General features: G+C 36.0%; 1 protein-coding gene across 5 annotated transcripts in view; it reads right to left on the bottom strand.

The window, feature by feature from the left end:
* The window catches only part of LOC123530257 (leucine-rich repeat serine/threonine-protein kinase 2-like), a 93,328-nt gene that overhangs the window by 46,288 nt on the left and 28,624 nt on the right, over positions 1 to 18,416 (bottom strand). For all 5 annotated transcript variants that reach the window (XM_053522058.1, XM_053522061.1, XM_053522057.1 and 2 more), the window contains 7 exons: positions 12,841 to 12,921; positions 12,023 to 12,165; positions 11,320 to 11,434; positions 9,322 to 9,422; positions 5,095 to 5,314; positions 4,704 to 4,802; positions 3,661 to 3,870 (listed from right to left, as the gene is read on the bottom strand). In XM_053522058.1, the coding sequence (XP_053378033.1) occupies positions 3,661 to 3,870; positions 4,704 to 4,802; positions 5,095 to 5,314; positions 9,322 to 9,422; positions 11,320 to 11,434; positions 12,023 to 12,165; positions 12,841 to 12,921 (969 nt within the window). The remainder of the gene's footprint in view (positions 1 to 3,660; positions 3,871 to 4,703; positions 4,803 to 5,094; positions 5,315 to 9,321; positions 9,423 to 11,319; positions 11,435 to 12,022; positions 12,166 to 12,840; positions 12,922 to 18,416) is intronic.

Below are 18,416 nucleotides of genomic sequence, written 5' to 3'. Positions count from 1 at the left end.
TGGATGACTTCCTCACATGAGGAATTCAACGCTCCGAGTGAGGCTTGCACTCACATTGGCAAAGGGCAAGTGATTCGAAGTCAGCGACTTAATCACTCTACCACGGAGGCCCTAGTTTTGTCTTGTAAAATTGCTAAGTTGTAGGAATAACAAATGTACCGCAAACATTTAACTTAGCTTCATACATGCATATGTTATCGTAATGCTTGATATATCCATCGGAAACAAGAGCTGTCAAAATATGCCAGAATAGTTAAGGTATGAATCATTTTGTGACCTTGACCTGAGAGACCCGGGTCATAAGCGCGACACACACTCAAATTATTATCAAATAAAAAAATTGATAAATTGCAGAGTTATGGACCAGACAAGAAAAATACCATGTTAACCTTTGACTTCTAAGTATGACCTTGACCTTGGAGCTAGGTGTCTGGGCTTAAGCATGACATGTCATCTTATTAAGGGGAAAATTTAAACTAAGTAATTTTAAATTCCCTTTATGGATGGCAGAGTTATGGACCGGACAAGAAACAGACCATGTTAATCTTTAACCTATAAGTGTGCCCTTGGCTTTAGAGCTAGGGGTCTGGATCTTGCGCATGAAACGTCGTCTCATTATGTGGAACATTTACGCCAAGTTATTTTAAAATCCCTTAATGAATGGCAGAGTTATGAACCTGACACCTATTCACCTTTGACTTCTAAGACTTTTACCTTGGACCTAGGGCTCTGGGTCTTGCGCATGACACAGCGTCTCATTATGGTAAACAGTTATTCGAAGTAGTTTTAAAATCCCTTTGTCAGAATAATTTGTATGTTTGATATATTGATAATGTTACACATAGGCACAGATAGTGCTCTGTTACTCCCTCTCCATGCTATAGTTACTTGAATGATTGTTGAATTGCTGTTAATAACATGATTTGGGTCATTTGTGGCTGATTTGGGTTCATTATGTTGATAGCTGTATCTCAGCATCACACATTATGTCATATACAATAGTTAAAGGGTAAGTTCACTTCGAAGCTCTAGGGTAGGGTAGAGACCGACTCTACAATCGATAACCCATTTGAACAGTATAAGTTAGTACACCAATCGTACCTTCCCTGTTGAAGAGCTGAACTCTGCAAACTCCACGGCGAGGTAGGGTTTACTGGTTCCTTGCTTTTTATCACAGCGCTCAATGTGCAGGGAAAAAAGATTTACATGTATCCAGGGCCCAGTTTTTGATTGGTCGGTTACATTACTGGTGGGAGTAAATATCATTTACACAACAGCCTACCCTTCCCTAGAGCTCCGATGTGAACTTACCCAAAGGGAACCAAATATTTGTTAGAGCAAGTACTCGTTGTAAAGTACTATGTTTGAATTTGGACCAATTAGAAACAAGTTCTATAAATAGCATCAATCAAAGCTCACGTCTGCTAAGGTATAAAAAGGTAGATGGATGACAGAGAGATCATTCTGTATCCAGCGATTGAAATACATCGAGGATTCAACTTATAATTTATCCCAGTACCTTGATAAGGAAGTTATTGCAACTACCCTGTCAGGGCGGATAAATTATTAAAAAGAAGCCGTTTGAGGTTCATCGACTAACGAAGAGTTTCGAGCTATAGGGCAAGCGCACAGGAGTTTTACCTTAACGGTAGTTATAGCAAATATAGGCTGAGCATCGGAAAGCTGAGATAGAGACCCAGATTTTGGTAATCTACTAAGATAGTAGGAGAGTTCCAGCTTATAGACGGTTCAGCGTTATTGGCCAAGTACAGCCAAGGCATCGGGAATATACCTATATGGTAGTTGAATGCTACATGTAATAGCATATAGGCGCTGAGCATCCAGGAGTCAGGGCAATTATATAGAGTTACAACTTCAATTGAGAGGACAGAGGCCGAGCATAAATGCGATAGGACTCGTATGTTGTTGATTCAAAGACATTGTCCGACGGGAACTTCAACAAAAAGACCAGTCAAGTTTAGAGTCTACAGCCTATAGGAGGAGTTTGAGCCAATTATTATTAACTGACGATTGTTAGTTTGAAACATTTACTGATTAGCCTGATCCCTGAAATTATCTAGCTCGTAACTGAATCATTGGTACACGAATCATTTAGGCAAGGTAGCCACAGGAAATTTTATGTATGAGATATTTGGTCTCACCAGCTATACGTTTAACAAAGGGCATTTTATATCGTTTGTCAGCTAGTCTAAGACATAGTCACCTTAGCGATTGGACCATTTTCATTGTTCAAAATACTAGGCACTTTCCTAGGTCATAAAACTCGTATCCTGACAATTTGGCTCGCCCGGGATCCATATCCAAGGAGGTTTAGAGACTAGTGGTTTTAACGTTTAGCAGGTGTATCAGAAGGCACAGTGAACTCCAGGTAGTTTGAGCTACATATATTTGAGTTCCAGACAAAGTTCCAGCTTAAGGCTTCAAGATGAACTACGATAAATGGGTTGAGATGTGCGAATGTATGCGTCTGTCAGGTTCAGAGCTCATAGAGTTTGTGGATAGGAAAGACAAAGAATATACTGAACGCGAGGAAAGAATGCTGAGACGAGATGAAGAAAGTCGGCGTCATGACGACGAACAACGTAGGTTTGAGGCTCAAGAAGCTGAGAAGAAACGACTTTTTGAGCTCGAACAGGCCGAAAAGTTACGGCATTATGAGGAACAACAGACAGAAAAGAAAAGATTGTAGTTGGAAAAGGAAAGAGTTTTGAGGGAGCAAGACCTAGCTTTGAAGGAGCATGAGCTGCAAGTCCTTAAAATGAAAGCTGAGGCTGGATGCTTAGGAGTTGCTAAAGGTACTGAGCACTTGAGCGGTAAAACATTGCGGCCAAGTCTACCGAAATTTGAGGAAAGTAAAGATAACATGGATGCATACCTTGAACGATTTGAGCGGTTTTCAAAAAGCCAGGGATGGAAAGTAGAGACATGGGCTGTGAGCCTCATTAGCTTTTCACAGGATAAGGCCTGGACGTATATACAAGCATGCCTCCGGACCAAGCCAAAGACTATCCTGCATTGAAGAAGGCAGTGCTGAAGCGTTATCAGTTGACAGAGGAAGGTTTTACATTGAAGTTCAGGGAATGCAAGCCAGAGCGGGGTGAAACTGTTTTTCAGCTCATGGCAAGGCTGGACAGGTATTTCAGTCGATGGACGGATATGGCAGAAGTTGATAATACGTTTAAAACACTGTGAAAGATCTTATGATCAGAGAACAGATCTTCCAATCTTGTTCCACAGACCTTGCTTTGTTCTTGAAAGAAAGAGTTGCAAGATCGAGAGCTGAGATCACGCAGTTGGCAGAAGCACATGGTGGTACTATAACCTCAAACAGGATTTTGAAAAATAGTTCCTCATCCAATAGGCCACCACATCGTTCAAGTATGACACCTTCATCTCAGCCACAGCAAAAAAGGAATTAAGAGGAAGATAAGCGGGTCTGCTTTAGCCAGAAGGGGATCCTACGAGGAGATACAGAAAGATAGGCATGGAATACAAGATTCTACACCTCGGGGGCATAAAAATGCGTAAACAAAAGACTACATACACAGATATCTTGATATGCCAATCAATTACAAAGCAAAGAGTCTAAGTGTACGCATCGACAAATTGTTGCAACTTACAAAAAGTAGCGAAACTTACCCATAGACGTCGTAGGGTGGACCACTGGATCCTGCGGTCTTGCTCTTGTTTCCTCTTTTGGTTTGTCTTCAAATATGATTTTATGTCTAAGTCTAACTTGTGGGTGTTTCAGGTAAGAGTCAGATTTGGAGTATGCTAGCTTTCCCAATTTTCTTTTCCTTCTTCTCTGTTCACTGGTTTTTATTTTGTCGATATAAGTTTTTCCACGTTCTGGTAAAAATAGTGAAACGAACGGTAAGAATAAAATCCATTTATTGTAGTTTTATCGACTAACGACTTGTCCTTTTAACGTTTTTACCTTAAACATTATGTGATCCTTGCTTTTACGTGTTATGCTTGTACCTATCTATGATTTTCTATACTAACGGATATTTTACCATTGTAGAACCTTAATCCATCGGGGAAACATCGACTCGTTTAGCTTAAATCCAGGTCAAGTATGAGGTTTGCTTGTCATAAACCTATTAAATTGTCGCTCAGCTGCCTTCATTTACTTTCTTTTGACTGGTCCCAGGTTGTACCTACCTTTACCATGTTGTCAATTGCCAATTGTGTGTGTGAATGCGCATGTTTGGGTTTGCAATGTGGATTTGTCTTCAAGATGTTATATGGTGTCAACTGTTTATTGTGGCTGTGTGTGGGCGTGTTTAGGTTTGCAATGTGGATTTGTGTTACGCTTCAAGATGTTATATGGTGTCAACTGTTTATTGTGGCTGTGTGTGGGCGTGTTTAGGTTTGCAATGTGGATTTGTGTTACGCTTCAAGATGTTATAAGGTGTCAACTGCCAATTGAGGATGAAGGTGGGCGTGTTTAGGGTGTGGGTGACGTTATATGGTTTCTCCAACTGTTGTTGTGGGTGAAGTGTTTAGATTTGCAAAACTGATTTGTGTTACGCTTCCAGCTTATCATTAAAAATTCTAGAATTGAAAGTGTAAATACTAGAACATGGAAGTGACCCATTTCTAACTTTTCAGTCGACAGGCAATCAAGACAAAAAGAGATCTGCAGGTACATGTCTCTACGACGCAGCCTCAGAACTAACCTGTATCCTGTGCCGAGGACAGCCCAATAGCCAAAGCAGTTACAATCCACTTTTCTTCGAGGCTATCAAGTTCCAGTCCACTCCAGCATATAACTCCACCTATTTTATGAATAAAAACCTAGCTAACTTTATTTAGCAAAAATGAAATTATCTATGACCTTTAAGGCGTAACAGTATTTACAAAGCTTTTTTTAATGAGGAACATTATCAAAATTCGTCACAAGATTTCATATACAATAGGCATCCTGCCATTTTTGCCTCGGTAAGATTTATTTATATGGCAAACTATGAGAGTATAACGATGGTGAAAAATAAAACAAATTCGAAATATCATAGTCTATTGTTTGCAATATAAGTCAAAATATTGTACTTTTTTGTAATAAAAGTATACCGTCTCTATCATAGCCTAACTGTTGCAATATCAGTCCAGATATTGTGTGACTCTCTTGTTTTAAGCTTTGGACCAGTGGTGTCCTGAGGTCTTGTATATCTTGCTTCAGCAGAAACTTCACGACATCCTCGTGCAAACTTGCAACCGCAAGAAACAATGGTGTATTGCTGCCTTCACCAGTGTTGACATCGGCACCAAGCTCAATAAGGCATTCTGTGGCCTGCAAAAAAATTAAGTATGAGAAATATGAAAAGAAAATTGATGAAAGGAAACAAGAAGTGTCGCGCTTTCAATGATGTACATATCCTAAGACGGTTAAGCGTTGAAAACGCTACTAAACGAATGATACTTTAAAAAAGATGAGTTTGGGAAAGAGTATTAAGAGGAGTTATTCTGTTTTATGTACATCTCGGACTGCAAGCAAAGATGTAGTGGTAAGAATTTTCTACTTCGTTGCATTCACTAGAGCAAGAATTAATATTTTTGTCTGAAAGAGCAGGAGATAAAGAACTGCAGTGGGACTGAAGTCTTGTCCGAAATATTTCAAATCCGTGATCACCAGAAAAGAAAAAGCCGGACGCGTCTGTATATCGTTGTTTAACAGACGTGTAAGGGTGTCTACATTTCGTATGTAACCAGGAAGAGCATTATTATAACTAATGGAAGAAATGGTTTAAAATAATGATCAATATGAATGAATGTGTTCTATGTGCCATTTTCGTACCTAAGCGGATACCTTTACCTTGTGCTAATAGAAATAGTGGCGAGATTATAAAGATGTTTAGGTGTAGTATCTTACTACAAGTTTGTAAATTGATATTAGTTCCATTGTACAAGTCAAATTTCTTCTTCTTCAATAAATAGGTTGGTATCGCCTGTCTGCAAAGAGTCTACGCATGCTTTGAATGTCTACACCATGTGAATGATATGTATGAGAAAGCGAATAGAGCAAAAGACTGAACTTTGCGGAACACCAGCAGTTATAGAATTATCTTGGAAGAACAACTCTTCGCTTTATGTTTTAAATGTAAGATAATAACCAAGATATTGGCGATAAACAAGTTGCGAATATGTGGGAGCTGGTTACGGGTCGAGTCTACCGTTACACGTCCAGACAGTAGAAGGAAAAAGAGTGTTGTTATCGTGTAGTTGGATGAAAGTGAGTTCAAACACAATGTGATCCAGTATTTTGTTCACAAATACTGATTAAAGATATTGGCCGGCATGCATTGACCAAACAAGGACCGCCAAATTTAAAGAACGTAGAACTATTTACTGTTTCAAAGTGTCCGGTATGTAGGAGATTCAAATTGAATAATTGAAAAGAGAGCAAAGAGTACGAAAGACCCGTGGTTACATTTCAACTTCATTAATTCACGATTTCTGCTTCATGATTTCACGATTTCCACTTCATGAATTCACGAATTCACGACTTCTGCTTCCTGTTTTCACGATTTCCACTTCATGAATTCACGATTTCACGATTTCCACTTCATGAATTCACGATTTCACGAAAGAACTTCACGATTTCTTGATTTCACGATTTCATGATTTCACGATTTCTTGATTTCACAATTTCCACTTCATGAATTCACGATTTCACGATTTCTGCTTCCTGAATTCACGATTTCCACTCCTTGAATTCACGATTTCACGATTTCCTCTTCATGAATTCACGAATTCACGATTTCACGAAAAAACTTCACGATTTCTTGATTTTACGATTTCCACTTCATGAATTCACGATTTCACGATTTCTGCTTCCTGAATTTACGATTTCCACATCACGAATTCACAGTTTCACGATTTCCACTTCATGAATTCACGATTTCCACTTCTCGAATTCTCGATTTCACAATTTCCACTTCATGAATTCACGATTTCACGATTTCCACTTCACGAATTCACGATTTCCACTTCACGAATTCACAATTTCCACTTCACGAATTCTCGATTTCACAATTTCCACTTCACGAATTCACGATTTTACAATTTCAACTTCATGAATTCACGATTTCATCATTGTGAAATCGTGAATTTGTGAAGTGGAAATCGTGAAATCGTGAATTCGTGAAGTGGAAATTGTGAAATCGAGAATTCGTGAAGTGGAAATCGTGAATTCATGAAGTGGAAATCGTGAAATCGTGAATTCATGAAGTGGAAATCGTGAATTCAGGAAGCAGAAATCGTGAAATCGTGAATTCACGAAGTGGAAATCGTGAAATCGTGAAATCATGAAGTTTTTTCGTGAAATCGTGAATTCGTGAAATCGTGAATTCATGAAGTGGGAATCGTGAAATCGTGAATTCATGAATTCATGAAGTGGAAATCGTGAAATCAGGAAGCAGAAATCGTGAATTCATGAAGTGGAAATGTCACCACGGGTCTTTCGTAAAAGAGGGCTATGAAGTTCAAAACAAACATTTGACAAATCAGGAAACCGTGAGGCTAAACTTTTCTCCATTAGTGAGAACTCATTCAAGGGATTTGACTTACCAGTGTCGTCAGTAATACTAATTAGGTTTGATAGGTGACCTGAGGACTGTTCACCAGCTCCCCAAGTTTTTTTTTTTATTTCCTGACTTCGTATTTTCAGCTAATGTGTCGACATGTTGTTGCTTCACCCCCAACACCTGGGTGTGATCCACTTTCCAATGGTATGAAATGTTGCCCAGTGGTATGGTTAATCTGTTCGCCTCAGGTTTTGTAAAGTCGTCTTTGCTTTTGTATCATTTTCAAATAAAGTCCTTTCGTTTTCTTTAAATGAACCTTTTATATTTGGGATGGACTCTAGAACATTTTAAAATTTTACCTGTTATGTTTTAAGCATAAACACTTGCTTTCAAAGATTCCCACTCACATTCCGAGGTCATTTGACTGTGCAGTTCGAACTACCCGTTATCAAATATCCAAACTTCGCGATAAAAACATGCTCGCTTTGGCCCTTTGTGACCTGTCCGGATGCAATTGCATAGTCAAGTAGTATTATGCAGGACTCTTGCTTTGTACACCCACTGCCGAAAAAGCTACGATGTAAATGTTATAATTAATGGGCCATTGACCTACAAATTAGCTGGGTTTACCTACTCGGTGCCATCTGCTGATTTCGGATAATTTCAGACTGACATTTATTTTTTTGCAAGTGTCAAGGACAATTTGATCTGCATTTTCGTCTGTGCTTTCAGGTATTCTAGTAATATGGATGTTGTTTTGGCGCTTATATTTTCTTAGTAGTCTACAACAGAGTTCACACTGAGCTTGCTTTTTTTTCATGTTTTAGTTTTAAGTTTCCAGATTCGTGCAATGTCACCTTTTCCTGAAGGCCAAACAAAACACAACCAACAGTAGCATTGACAGAAGAACTGACAGCGTCCTTGGCCATTTCCGCTTAAATTGTTTCTAAAGGCAGCTTAAACATCTCGAACATTTTCTCTTTATCTTTGTGACTAAAATAAACTGGCTCCATCCTGTATAATTTTGAAAGTGTACGTGTTGCCTACGAATCAAAATTTTCAAAATGGTAAGGACAAATAGCGCTTCTTCCTGGTACCTGGCTTAGGGATTGACACCCTCACAGAAATGTGTGATAATGACTTTGCGCAAACTGTATACACTATGCCCCCTGATATATTTACGATGAAGTTAATATAGGAATTATAGTACTTCAAGTGAAGCTATTATAAATGAGACCATAAGGCCTTAAATTTTATGTTAAAAACAGATGGAAAAGACGTCCGAATAGACGGTATGCATAATTACAAGAGCTGAAAATCACTTCTTTTTATACTGAACATGAACTTTTACACATACAAATAAGAAGGGAGGTAATAAAAACAATGGTTTCAATAGGGCTTTCTACAATGTTGATTAATATTCAAACCGTTGGCAAATATTCAAGAAAGCAAGAACTGGAAATAGGATTTACAAAGAAATTAATATATTTTATGTTCATGACTAAAATTGTGACAGCCGCATTTCAAACAAAGGCCATATCCTAACACAATTTTCAACCCCCTAAACGTCACTAACTCTATATATGTTTATTTTTTACATCGTATATATAGAAAATTAAACTTGCAGCCGTGACTTTGTGACAGAAATACTTGGAGAACATAATGCAGTTTATATTATACGATTTAACTTATAAATACAATTACTGAGGTTAAAAAATGCTTCTACAAACTTTAATGATTTTTATCAAAATGAACTGAAGATGATATCACTTACCGGCAACATTCCGTTTCTACAGGCAGAAAGCAACATGTCAGACTTCAGGTTTTGTTCTTGACTCAACACAAATAAACATTCACTGCTAAGTTCGTGTATACCTAAAATCATTAGCGATTGAGTCAAGGACGTTTTGACAATTTGCTATACCAGATTACAAAGCAATAAATTAGTGAGATACTATGCAAAAAGCTAGAAAAGTTAAATGTGACAGTAAAACCAGTGCACTGTATTATTCCGACAAAGTGTAACAAGATAGCTGTACAGGCCCTTCTTAGTTGGCTAGCAAGAGCTTCACAGCTCAACTTAATAATAACTTCGGTAGAGAGTCATCCAAGAAAATATCGGCAAAATTATTTTTAAAACCGACATGCAGATTCAGAGAAGAACTTTCTAATTTTTTCTAATTATCCATATTGAGAACCATGTTATTTTGACAAATCAAGATGATCTTAAATTAACTAATTTTACTAGGGAGTTAAGCAAGGATCATTCCTGCAACATCATTTTCAAATTAGACCAACTGTTTCGGAAAGGAAGGTGTCTGAAGTTATTTTTCTATCTTAGTATTGGTGGCCATACGATTTTGACAAATCTCAACGATCTAAAAACAATCTTGGTAGACGCTTAACCAACAAACATTTCTGTAGTACTCATTTTGCAATTGGACCAGCGGTTTGGGGGATTTTAAGTGTCTTCTATTTTTAGTTCCGGTCTAATCTTGGTAAAGTGTCTGCCAAGAAACCTCAGTGTGGTATTCTTTTAAGATCGGACAATCTCTTGACGACAAAAAGATGTTTTGAATTTACTACTGTACAATATTTATACTAGGAAAAGAGACGATGCATTCTTATGGTCACATCTTTAACAAACTGGATTGAACTGAACAACTAACAAGAAACACGTCAATGAAATTATTTTGAAATCGAGCCAGCAGTTTTTGGCCAAAACAATTGATCTGAACTTTTTCGGCGGGGGATCAACCTAAAACATTTGTACAAAATTATTTCAAAATTGGAATGGCAATTTTTGACTAAGTTTTTGTGCTCCCACTATATGAATATACTGAAAAGTGATTTCGCCTTATGGTGGTGATGCTTTTAGAATAATCAGTAAAACAGAGTCATCTTTCAAGATAGTCCAAAGGGCAACAGTGTGAAATCATTTCGAATGATTAAAGTTCCTAATATAAATACATATAGATAAGTGGCCACAGGCGGCCAAATATTTGACGAATAAAAATCTGAACAGCTTTGGTAAAGGCTCACCAAATGAGCATTTCTCTTCAGTGATTTGATATATAATTAGCTAGCGGTTTCAGATAAGATATAAATATAGGGATAATAAACATGCCCCTAGGCGGCCATATTTTCAACGAAATGGAATAATTTGAACAATCCTGGTACAGAGTCACCCAAGGAAAATATAAAAGAAATAATTATGAAATCGGCCGATGATTTCTGTTGACAGTTTTGAAGTTTCTTCTTTTCGTTGAAATGGTAACAGAATTCTGCATGAAATAGATAGTTCTTTCAAAACGTATCGAAGAGAACCACTCAACGAACATGTATGTTAAATTTCTTCAACTTCCACCAAATAAATGGCTTAAAAGAAGTCTTTTATTGAAAATGTTGACGCTGACAGACAATGGAAGAACTGTAAATGATCATAATGGATCACCTAGAGCATGCCATGCTCTGGTTGTCTAAACTGTCCTTTTGATCAGACAAACACAATGAATGGCACATTTATAAGACTTTGTTGTTTTCATTTATCATTTTGCATGTATTGGATCGGTAAAAAAACAGCTGAGTTACACAAACAGTCGTTACTACATTTTATGTCGGAATCTTCTTATCAACACTGATGTATTCCGATTTATGTCAACAGAAATGCATAATAAGTACAAAATGCACATGACAATTAAGTTATAAGCCGAAATTAGAACTGACAGAAAGCACGTAAAAATCGTGAAAATTGATAACGAGGGAATAGTACCTGTTGCACTGTCATTTTCCAGATTCCGGAACAAACATTCATGGCAGTCTGCATCTACAAACGCACGACTCATTTTCTTGTCTACTTCGGCAAGTAATTGTAGTGCAACACACGCCTATATTAATTAACAAAAACATTATAATAATGGGTGGGTATAACAGAACAAGAATTTCTTGATCGTTATGAATTCATGTTTGACACGCATAATACATTAAATGTCACATTTAATCTGTAGCTGTTTCACTAGATTTAAACAACAGTTACAGAAAAAAAATTAAAATCTGCATTTGCTACAAAATTCCAAGGATGATGATATGAACAGATGAAATACAGATAACATGAGCCGCGCCATGAGAAAACCAACATAGTGGTTTTGCGACCAGCATGGATCCAGACCAGCCTGCGCATCCGCGCAGACTGGTCAGGATCCATGCTGTTTGCTAACAGCTTCTCTAATTGCAATAGGCTTTCAAAGCGAACAACATGGATCCTGACCTGACTGGGCGGATGCGCAGTCTGGTCTGGATCCATGCTGGCCGCAAAGCCACTATGTTGGTTTTCTCATGGCGCGGCTCAGTCATGATATAAAGATCAATCAAAGACTTTATCAGATGACTTTCGTCTTATCAATTGTGTTTTATATGTGCCTGTGGCTTTCGTTTATATGACGAAACAGTTTACGTAAACAACGAGTATACACTACCTCCGACTGAACACCCTTGCTGTCTGTAAAATTTTGGAGCGCTGACTTCAATATTGTAACAATAGTCCGTCTTGTTTCCTTGTTTTGTACAACAGTTGGACTCGCTAGCAGCTGTAACACTATCAGCCCCTTCTTTATGATCACTGGAATTAAACATATTTTTTATTAGATATAATGGACAAAAACGATTTCAATTTCACCTATCGGGAAATGAAGACGCGTACTAGACATTTATGACGGCGAGTTAACAAGTTAGAATGACTTCATTTCCTATGAAAGCCTATAAAGTTATAGTGAAATCTATGGCAGCATATTTGTATAATATCACTCGAGAATAAGTTCTACTGACGGCTTTATTCCTCACGTACATACTAATTATACCACAGCCACGACGACTTACCCTTGTTCCAGCCTCTGGTATAATCCAGACCGTGTTATAACAAAAATATATTGAAATAATGAAAAAATAGGCACTGAAGTATGATTTGACTTTGGCTCAAAATACTTATGCCAGAGAGAAGACTCTCAAATTTCAAAGACATTATAATAGCAGTAAGAACAAAAAGTAATTCATCAAATCTATCAGGAAATAATGTAATGACAGTGCTCAGCGATGGTGAATTTTATGCATTTTACAAGTATACACCTACACATCTATGTTAAACTAGTTCAGTCTATTGATTTTAAAATTTTAAAAATGTATTTTCTGATTTTCAATAGGAAATAGGAATATCCTTTTAAATGACTTTGATAAGTTGTATATAAGGAATAATTAAACACCAAAATTTGTCAAAGAAATTTAAGATTATACAACTTACAAACATTGTCTGGCGAACCTTCCATTGTTTCTAAAACTACATTCAATGCACCATCATTCAGTAATATTTCTTGTCCACCTTCTGCAAAACACGCAAAATAAAACAACGTCAACACCATCTAAAGGACGATAAACATAAACAATTTGCATGACCCTTGTCAAGTTATGTTTATTTGTTTGTTTGTTTGTTTGTTTTGGGTTTAACGCCGTTTTTCAACAGTAGTTCAGTCATGTAACGGCGGGCAGTTAACCTAACCAGTGTTCCTGGATTCTGTACCAGTACAAACCTGTTCTCCGCAAGTAACTGCCAACTTCCCCACATGAATCAGAGGTGAAGGACTAATGATTTCAGACACAATGTCGTTTATCAAATAGTCACGGAGAACATGCGCCCCGCCCGAGGATCGAACTCGCGACCCCGCGATCCGTAGACCGACGCTCCAAGTTATGTTTAAGGACCAAAAAATGAATAAATCCACCTTATCAAGTTTTGTTCAAGGACTTTAAAATGTTAAACAGAAAAAAGAACACTGGATGAATTCTCAATTTATATTGTTTTAAAGACAAAATTCTTACATTATTACATAAGCTACTGCAGAGAATCAGTTAGGTTAAGCATGCAGTCCAAGTAGCTGATTGTTACGAATGGCACATGTAGAAATAGTGATGCTTAATATATAACTTAATGTAATCTTAATGCATATGGCTATTACAGCTGACAATATCTGACATTTATCAAGATAAAATAGTTCTAGATATTTAACATACATGTATCATAGTTTAATGCCTGGTATCTGATTCTCTTTCTCTTTGAAGAATCAAGCAAATGTAATTGTTAATGTATATGTCTTTTCTCTAGTGCTGTTTTGTTTCGATCACCGTATGTTTCATTTCTTCAAGAAATAATGTTTGATGCAGACATGAACTTATGGATTTGAATTTTTCAAAAAGTCAAACTGGTATTTTGTAGAAATCTAAAAACAAGTACAAATTGTCAAATGTAGAATTCTTCCCGATATTATGTTAAAAAGGTAAATGAAGAAGATTTCAAAACTATTCCAGAGTTTTATTGTATTTTTCTGCTTCTTTTATGAACGTTACTGTCACATATATTAAAACTTGTTAGTCCGATAGATATTTGTAGAAATATGGCTCGTGTTTGAATAATTTGTGTGTAACAAAGTCCATAAGGAAAATACATAAATACAAAACGAAATGCCATTTTTCCGAATAACACCATGCAAATATGCACCTTTTTTAATACATATGGGATAAAAGATTTCACTCCAGTTGCTGCGGGCGTATGTTTATACTCAGTTTTGTGTTACATGTTTATAGATTCGAAAATTTTCTCCAAAACCGTATAGGCTTATACGAGCAATCTTGAGACATTATTTTCATAACCAAACTGTCTGACAAGCCTGACTATTGCTAGTGAAAGTGAACTAAAGCCTTCTAAGCCTTGTAATATTACTTGTGGTGTTCCGCAAGGGTCAATACTAGGACCTCTTTTGTTTTTAATTTATGTGTATGATATGTCTGCAGTGGTTAAAAATAAACTGTTACTCTATGCTGATGATTCTGCTATAATGGTCTCTGGTAAAACTAAGTCGTCTATTGAAAATGATCTAGCTAAAGATCTTGAAATGGTTAGTCAATGGTTAATTGATAATAAATTGTCTCTACATCTGGGTAAAACTGAATCTATTATATTTGGTTCCAAGCCTAAACTTAGGACTAATAGGGACCTTAATATAAAGTGTAATGGTCAAATTATTAATCCTACCTCAGCTGTCAAATACTTGGGTGCAACCTTAGATCAGAGTTTAACTGGTGAATCTATGGCTAGTTCCATTATTAAGAAAGCTAATGCCAGGTTAAAATTTCTTTATAGAAAGAAGGCCTATCTTAATGAACATACTAAAAGACTTTTGGTTTTATCCCTTATTCAATGCCATTTTGACTATGCTTGTTCATTTTGGTATCCTGGTTTAACAAAATTTTGGAAGGACAAACTACAGGTTACACAAAATAAATTGATCCGATTTGTATTGAACTTGGAACACAGATGTCATATTGAACAACATCATTTTATTTCCCTAGACTGGTTACCCGTTTCCAGAAGAGTTGAACAAATTACTCTTTGTCATGTTTTTAAAATAAAAAATGGTCAATCCCCTGATTACATGGGTCATCATATCGTTAAACAGGATTCTGTTCACACATACCAAACTAGATCTAGCCAAAATGGGTCATTTGTGCCACCGAAAGTTAAAGGTTTTGGCCTAAAGTCTTTTTCCTACTTGGGCTGCAAGTTATGGAACATGCTGCCTCCCCACATAAGACAATTGCCCAACATATCTAGTTTTAAAAGGGCGGTAAAGGACCACTTTCTTAAAGATAAGCTTCATTGCTGAACTTATGTGTTCTTTCTGTTATCTAGTCCCTGGTTGTAATGCATTTTTTTTAAGAAATTATATTTTTACAATGTACTGTGATATTGATGTGATATTGGTGTCTATTTATTCATATGTCTTTCATTTAATTAAGAATCATAAATTGAGCAATTATAATTACATATGCATAACATATACGTTATTTTATAATAATGAACTCGGTAATTTTTTTATATATTCATGTTAATGTTTCATGCCTCTCTATGTCAGACCATTGGTACCAAGGACCACAATGGAAATAAGAGATTTTTTTTCTCTTTCTTGTGTCATCCTTGATATTGATGTGACTGACATAGTTCATAACACATTACTTCTTATGACAACTTTTATATGTGATTATAAATTTTATTATATGCATGTATTGTAAAAATGTTATGTTTGCTCAATTATCAAAATAAATCTATCTATCTATCTATAAAACATGTTCGACTGGAAAGTTCGACAGCAAGAACTGAAAGAACTTCAACAGAGTTTAAGAATCCAGATCTGTATGAATAAAAGGAAGCCGTAGCCAATACAAGCTCACAGGAACAATTTATAAGTACACAGAGCACAGTTTGTGATAAATGAGCGTTTGCAACCATGTTGTTTTGCTATTTGTATGTGTAGTGGCATTTCGTAAAGACATTTCTAAAATCTACTCGAGTAGGAAATTTTATAGAGTAATTAGAGCGAAAATTTGTCACTGTTCCAGCTGAGCACTCAACTATCCCTATTATGTTCATACACATTTGGAATCTTTCAAAACTTTCTTCGGCAAGCAGAAACTGCATCGTCAGTAGTTTTGTAAAACTGACCGAAATTTTTGGATATGAACTGATAAACTAATATTCTGCAATAACTTTGTTTGGCCAACTTTACAGCCTTCTTCTAGTTTTGGTATACTTGCAAAACAGTTACAATTTTTTTCAAAAGATTCAAAATTTTCAAAATCATTTTTCGTCAGTTCAGTCAAACACATGTCTGTTAAGAGATATGTAACTGCCTTTCTTGAATTGTTGTAAGCCTGGTCGGACAGTTTTCAAACATCAAATAATTTGCATCCTCACACACATTTCTTCTGTGATTTTCTATATTCGGACTAACCAAGTATTAAATTTCTATATTACATTTATAAATTTAGCTTCTTCTTGTATTCAAATGTTTCTCAAATGAGAAAAATAAAGATTTTCATCTTCGACGAAGGATGGTGTGTGAGGGAAACGTCAATTTATTTGGAATTTTTAGTTTTTTCCCTTCTTGCTAATGTACTCAGTCAAAACTGTTTTCATTCCAGCTCATTTAAAAATAATCACTTGATATTTTGTCATCTGTAGCACTAAAGAGAGTCATTTGGACTTCGGCATTTTCAAACATTTCTTTTAACACCAATATTTTCTATTTAAGAAATTATTTATTTGTGTCGTGTTAGGGTTCCTCTGGAATTTTGACAACTTTAGTTATCATAGTTTAGTTCCTTTCAATTTTCAATCTCACTAGATTTAAACGACAGTTACAGAAAAAAAATTAAAATGTGCATTTGCTACAAAATTCCAAGGATGATGATATGAACAGATGAAATACAGATAACATGAGCCGCGCCATGAGAAAACCAACATAGTGGTTTTGCGACTTCCCCACATGAATCAGAGGTGAAGGACTAATGATTTCAGACACAATGTCGTTTATCAAATAGTCACGGAGAACATGCGCCCCGCCCGAGGATCGAACTCGCGACCCCGCGATCCGTAGACCGACGCTCCAAGTTATGTTTAAGGACCAAAAAATGAATAAATCCACCTTATCAAGTTTTGTTCAAGGACTTTAAAATGTTAAACAGAAAAAAGAACACTGGATGAATTCTCAATTTATATTGTTTTAAAGACAAAATTCTTACATTATTACATAAGCTACTGCAGAGAATCAGTTAGGTTAAGCATGCAGTCCAAGTAGCTGATTGTTACGAATGGCACATGTAGAAATAGTGATGCTTAATATATAACTTAATGTAATCTTAATGCATATGGCTATTACAGCTGACAATATCTGACATTTATCAAGATAAAATAGTTCTAGATATTTAACATACATGTATCATAGTTTAATGCCTGGTATCTGATTCTCTTTCTCTTTGAAGAATCAAGCAAATGTAATTGTTAATGTATATGTCTTTTCTCTAGTGCTGTTTGTTTCGATCACCGTATGTTTCATTTCTTCAAGAAATTAATGTTTGATGCAGACATGAACTTATGGATTTGAATTTTTCAAAAAGTCAAACTGGTATTTTGTAGAAATCTAAAAACAAGTACAAATTGTCAAATGTAGAATTCTTCCCGATATTATGTTAAAAAGGTAAATGAAGAAGATTTCAAAACTATTCCAGAGTTTATTGTATTTTTCTGCTTCTTTTATGAACGTTACTGTCACATATATTAAAACTTGTTAGTCCGATAGATATTTGTAGAAATATGGCTCGTGTTTGAATAATTTGTGTGTAACAAAGTCCATAAGGAAAATACATAAATACAAAACGAAATGCCATTTTTCCGAATAACACCATGCAAATATGCACCTTTTTTAATACATATGGGATAAAAGATTTCATTCCAGTTGCTGCGGGCGTATGTTTATACTCAGTTTTGTGTTACATGTTTATAGATTCGAAAATTTTCTCCAAAACCGTATAGGCTTATACGAGCAATCTTGAGACATTATTTTCATAACCAAACTGTCTGACAAGCCTGACTATTGCTAGTGAAAGTGAACTAAAGCCTTCTAAGCCTTGTAATATTACTTGTGGTGTTCCGCAAGGGTCAATACTAGGACCTCTTTTGTTTTTAATTTATGTGTATGATATGTCTGCAGTGGTTAAAAATAAACTGTTACTCTATGCTGATGATTCTGCTATAATGGTCTCTGGTAAAACTAAGTCGTCTATTGAAAATGATCTAGCTAAAGATCTTGAAATGGTTAGTCAATGGTTAATTGATAATAAATTGTCTCTACATTCTGGGTAAAACTGAATCTATTATATTTGGTTCCAAGCCTAAACTTAGGACTAATAGGGACCTTAATATAAAGTGTAATGGTCAAATTATTAATCCTACCTCAGCTGTCAAATACTTGGTGCAACCTTAGATCA

The sequence above is a fragment of the Mercenaria mercenaria genome, chromosome 13 (assembly GCF_021730395.1).
Source record: "Mercenaria mercenaria strain notata chromosome 13, MADL_Memer_1, whole genome shotgun sequence".
In the NCBI taxonomy this organism is placed as follows: Eukaryota; Metazoa; Mollusca; class Bivalvia; order Venerida; family Veneridae; genus Mercenaria; species Mercenaria mercenaria.
This window is presented reverse-complemented; position numbering and strand designations above follow the sequence as displayed.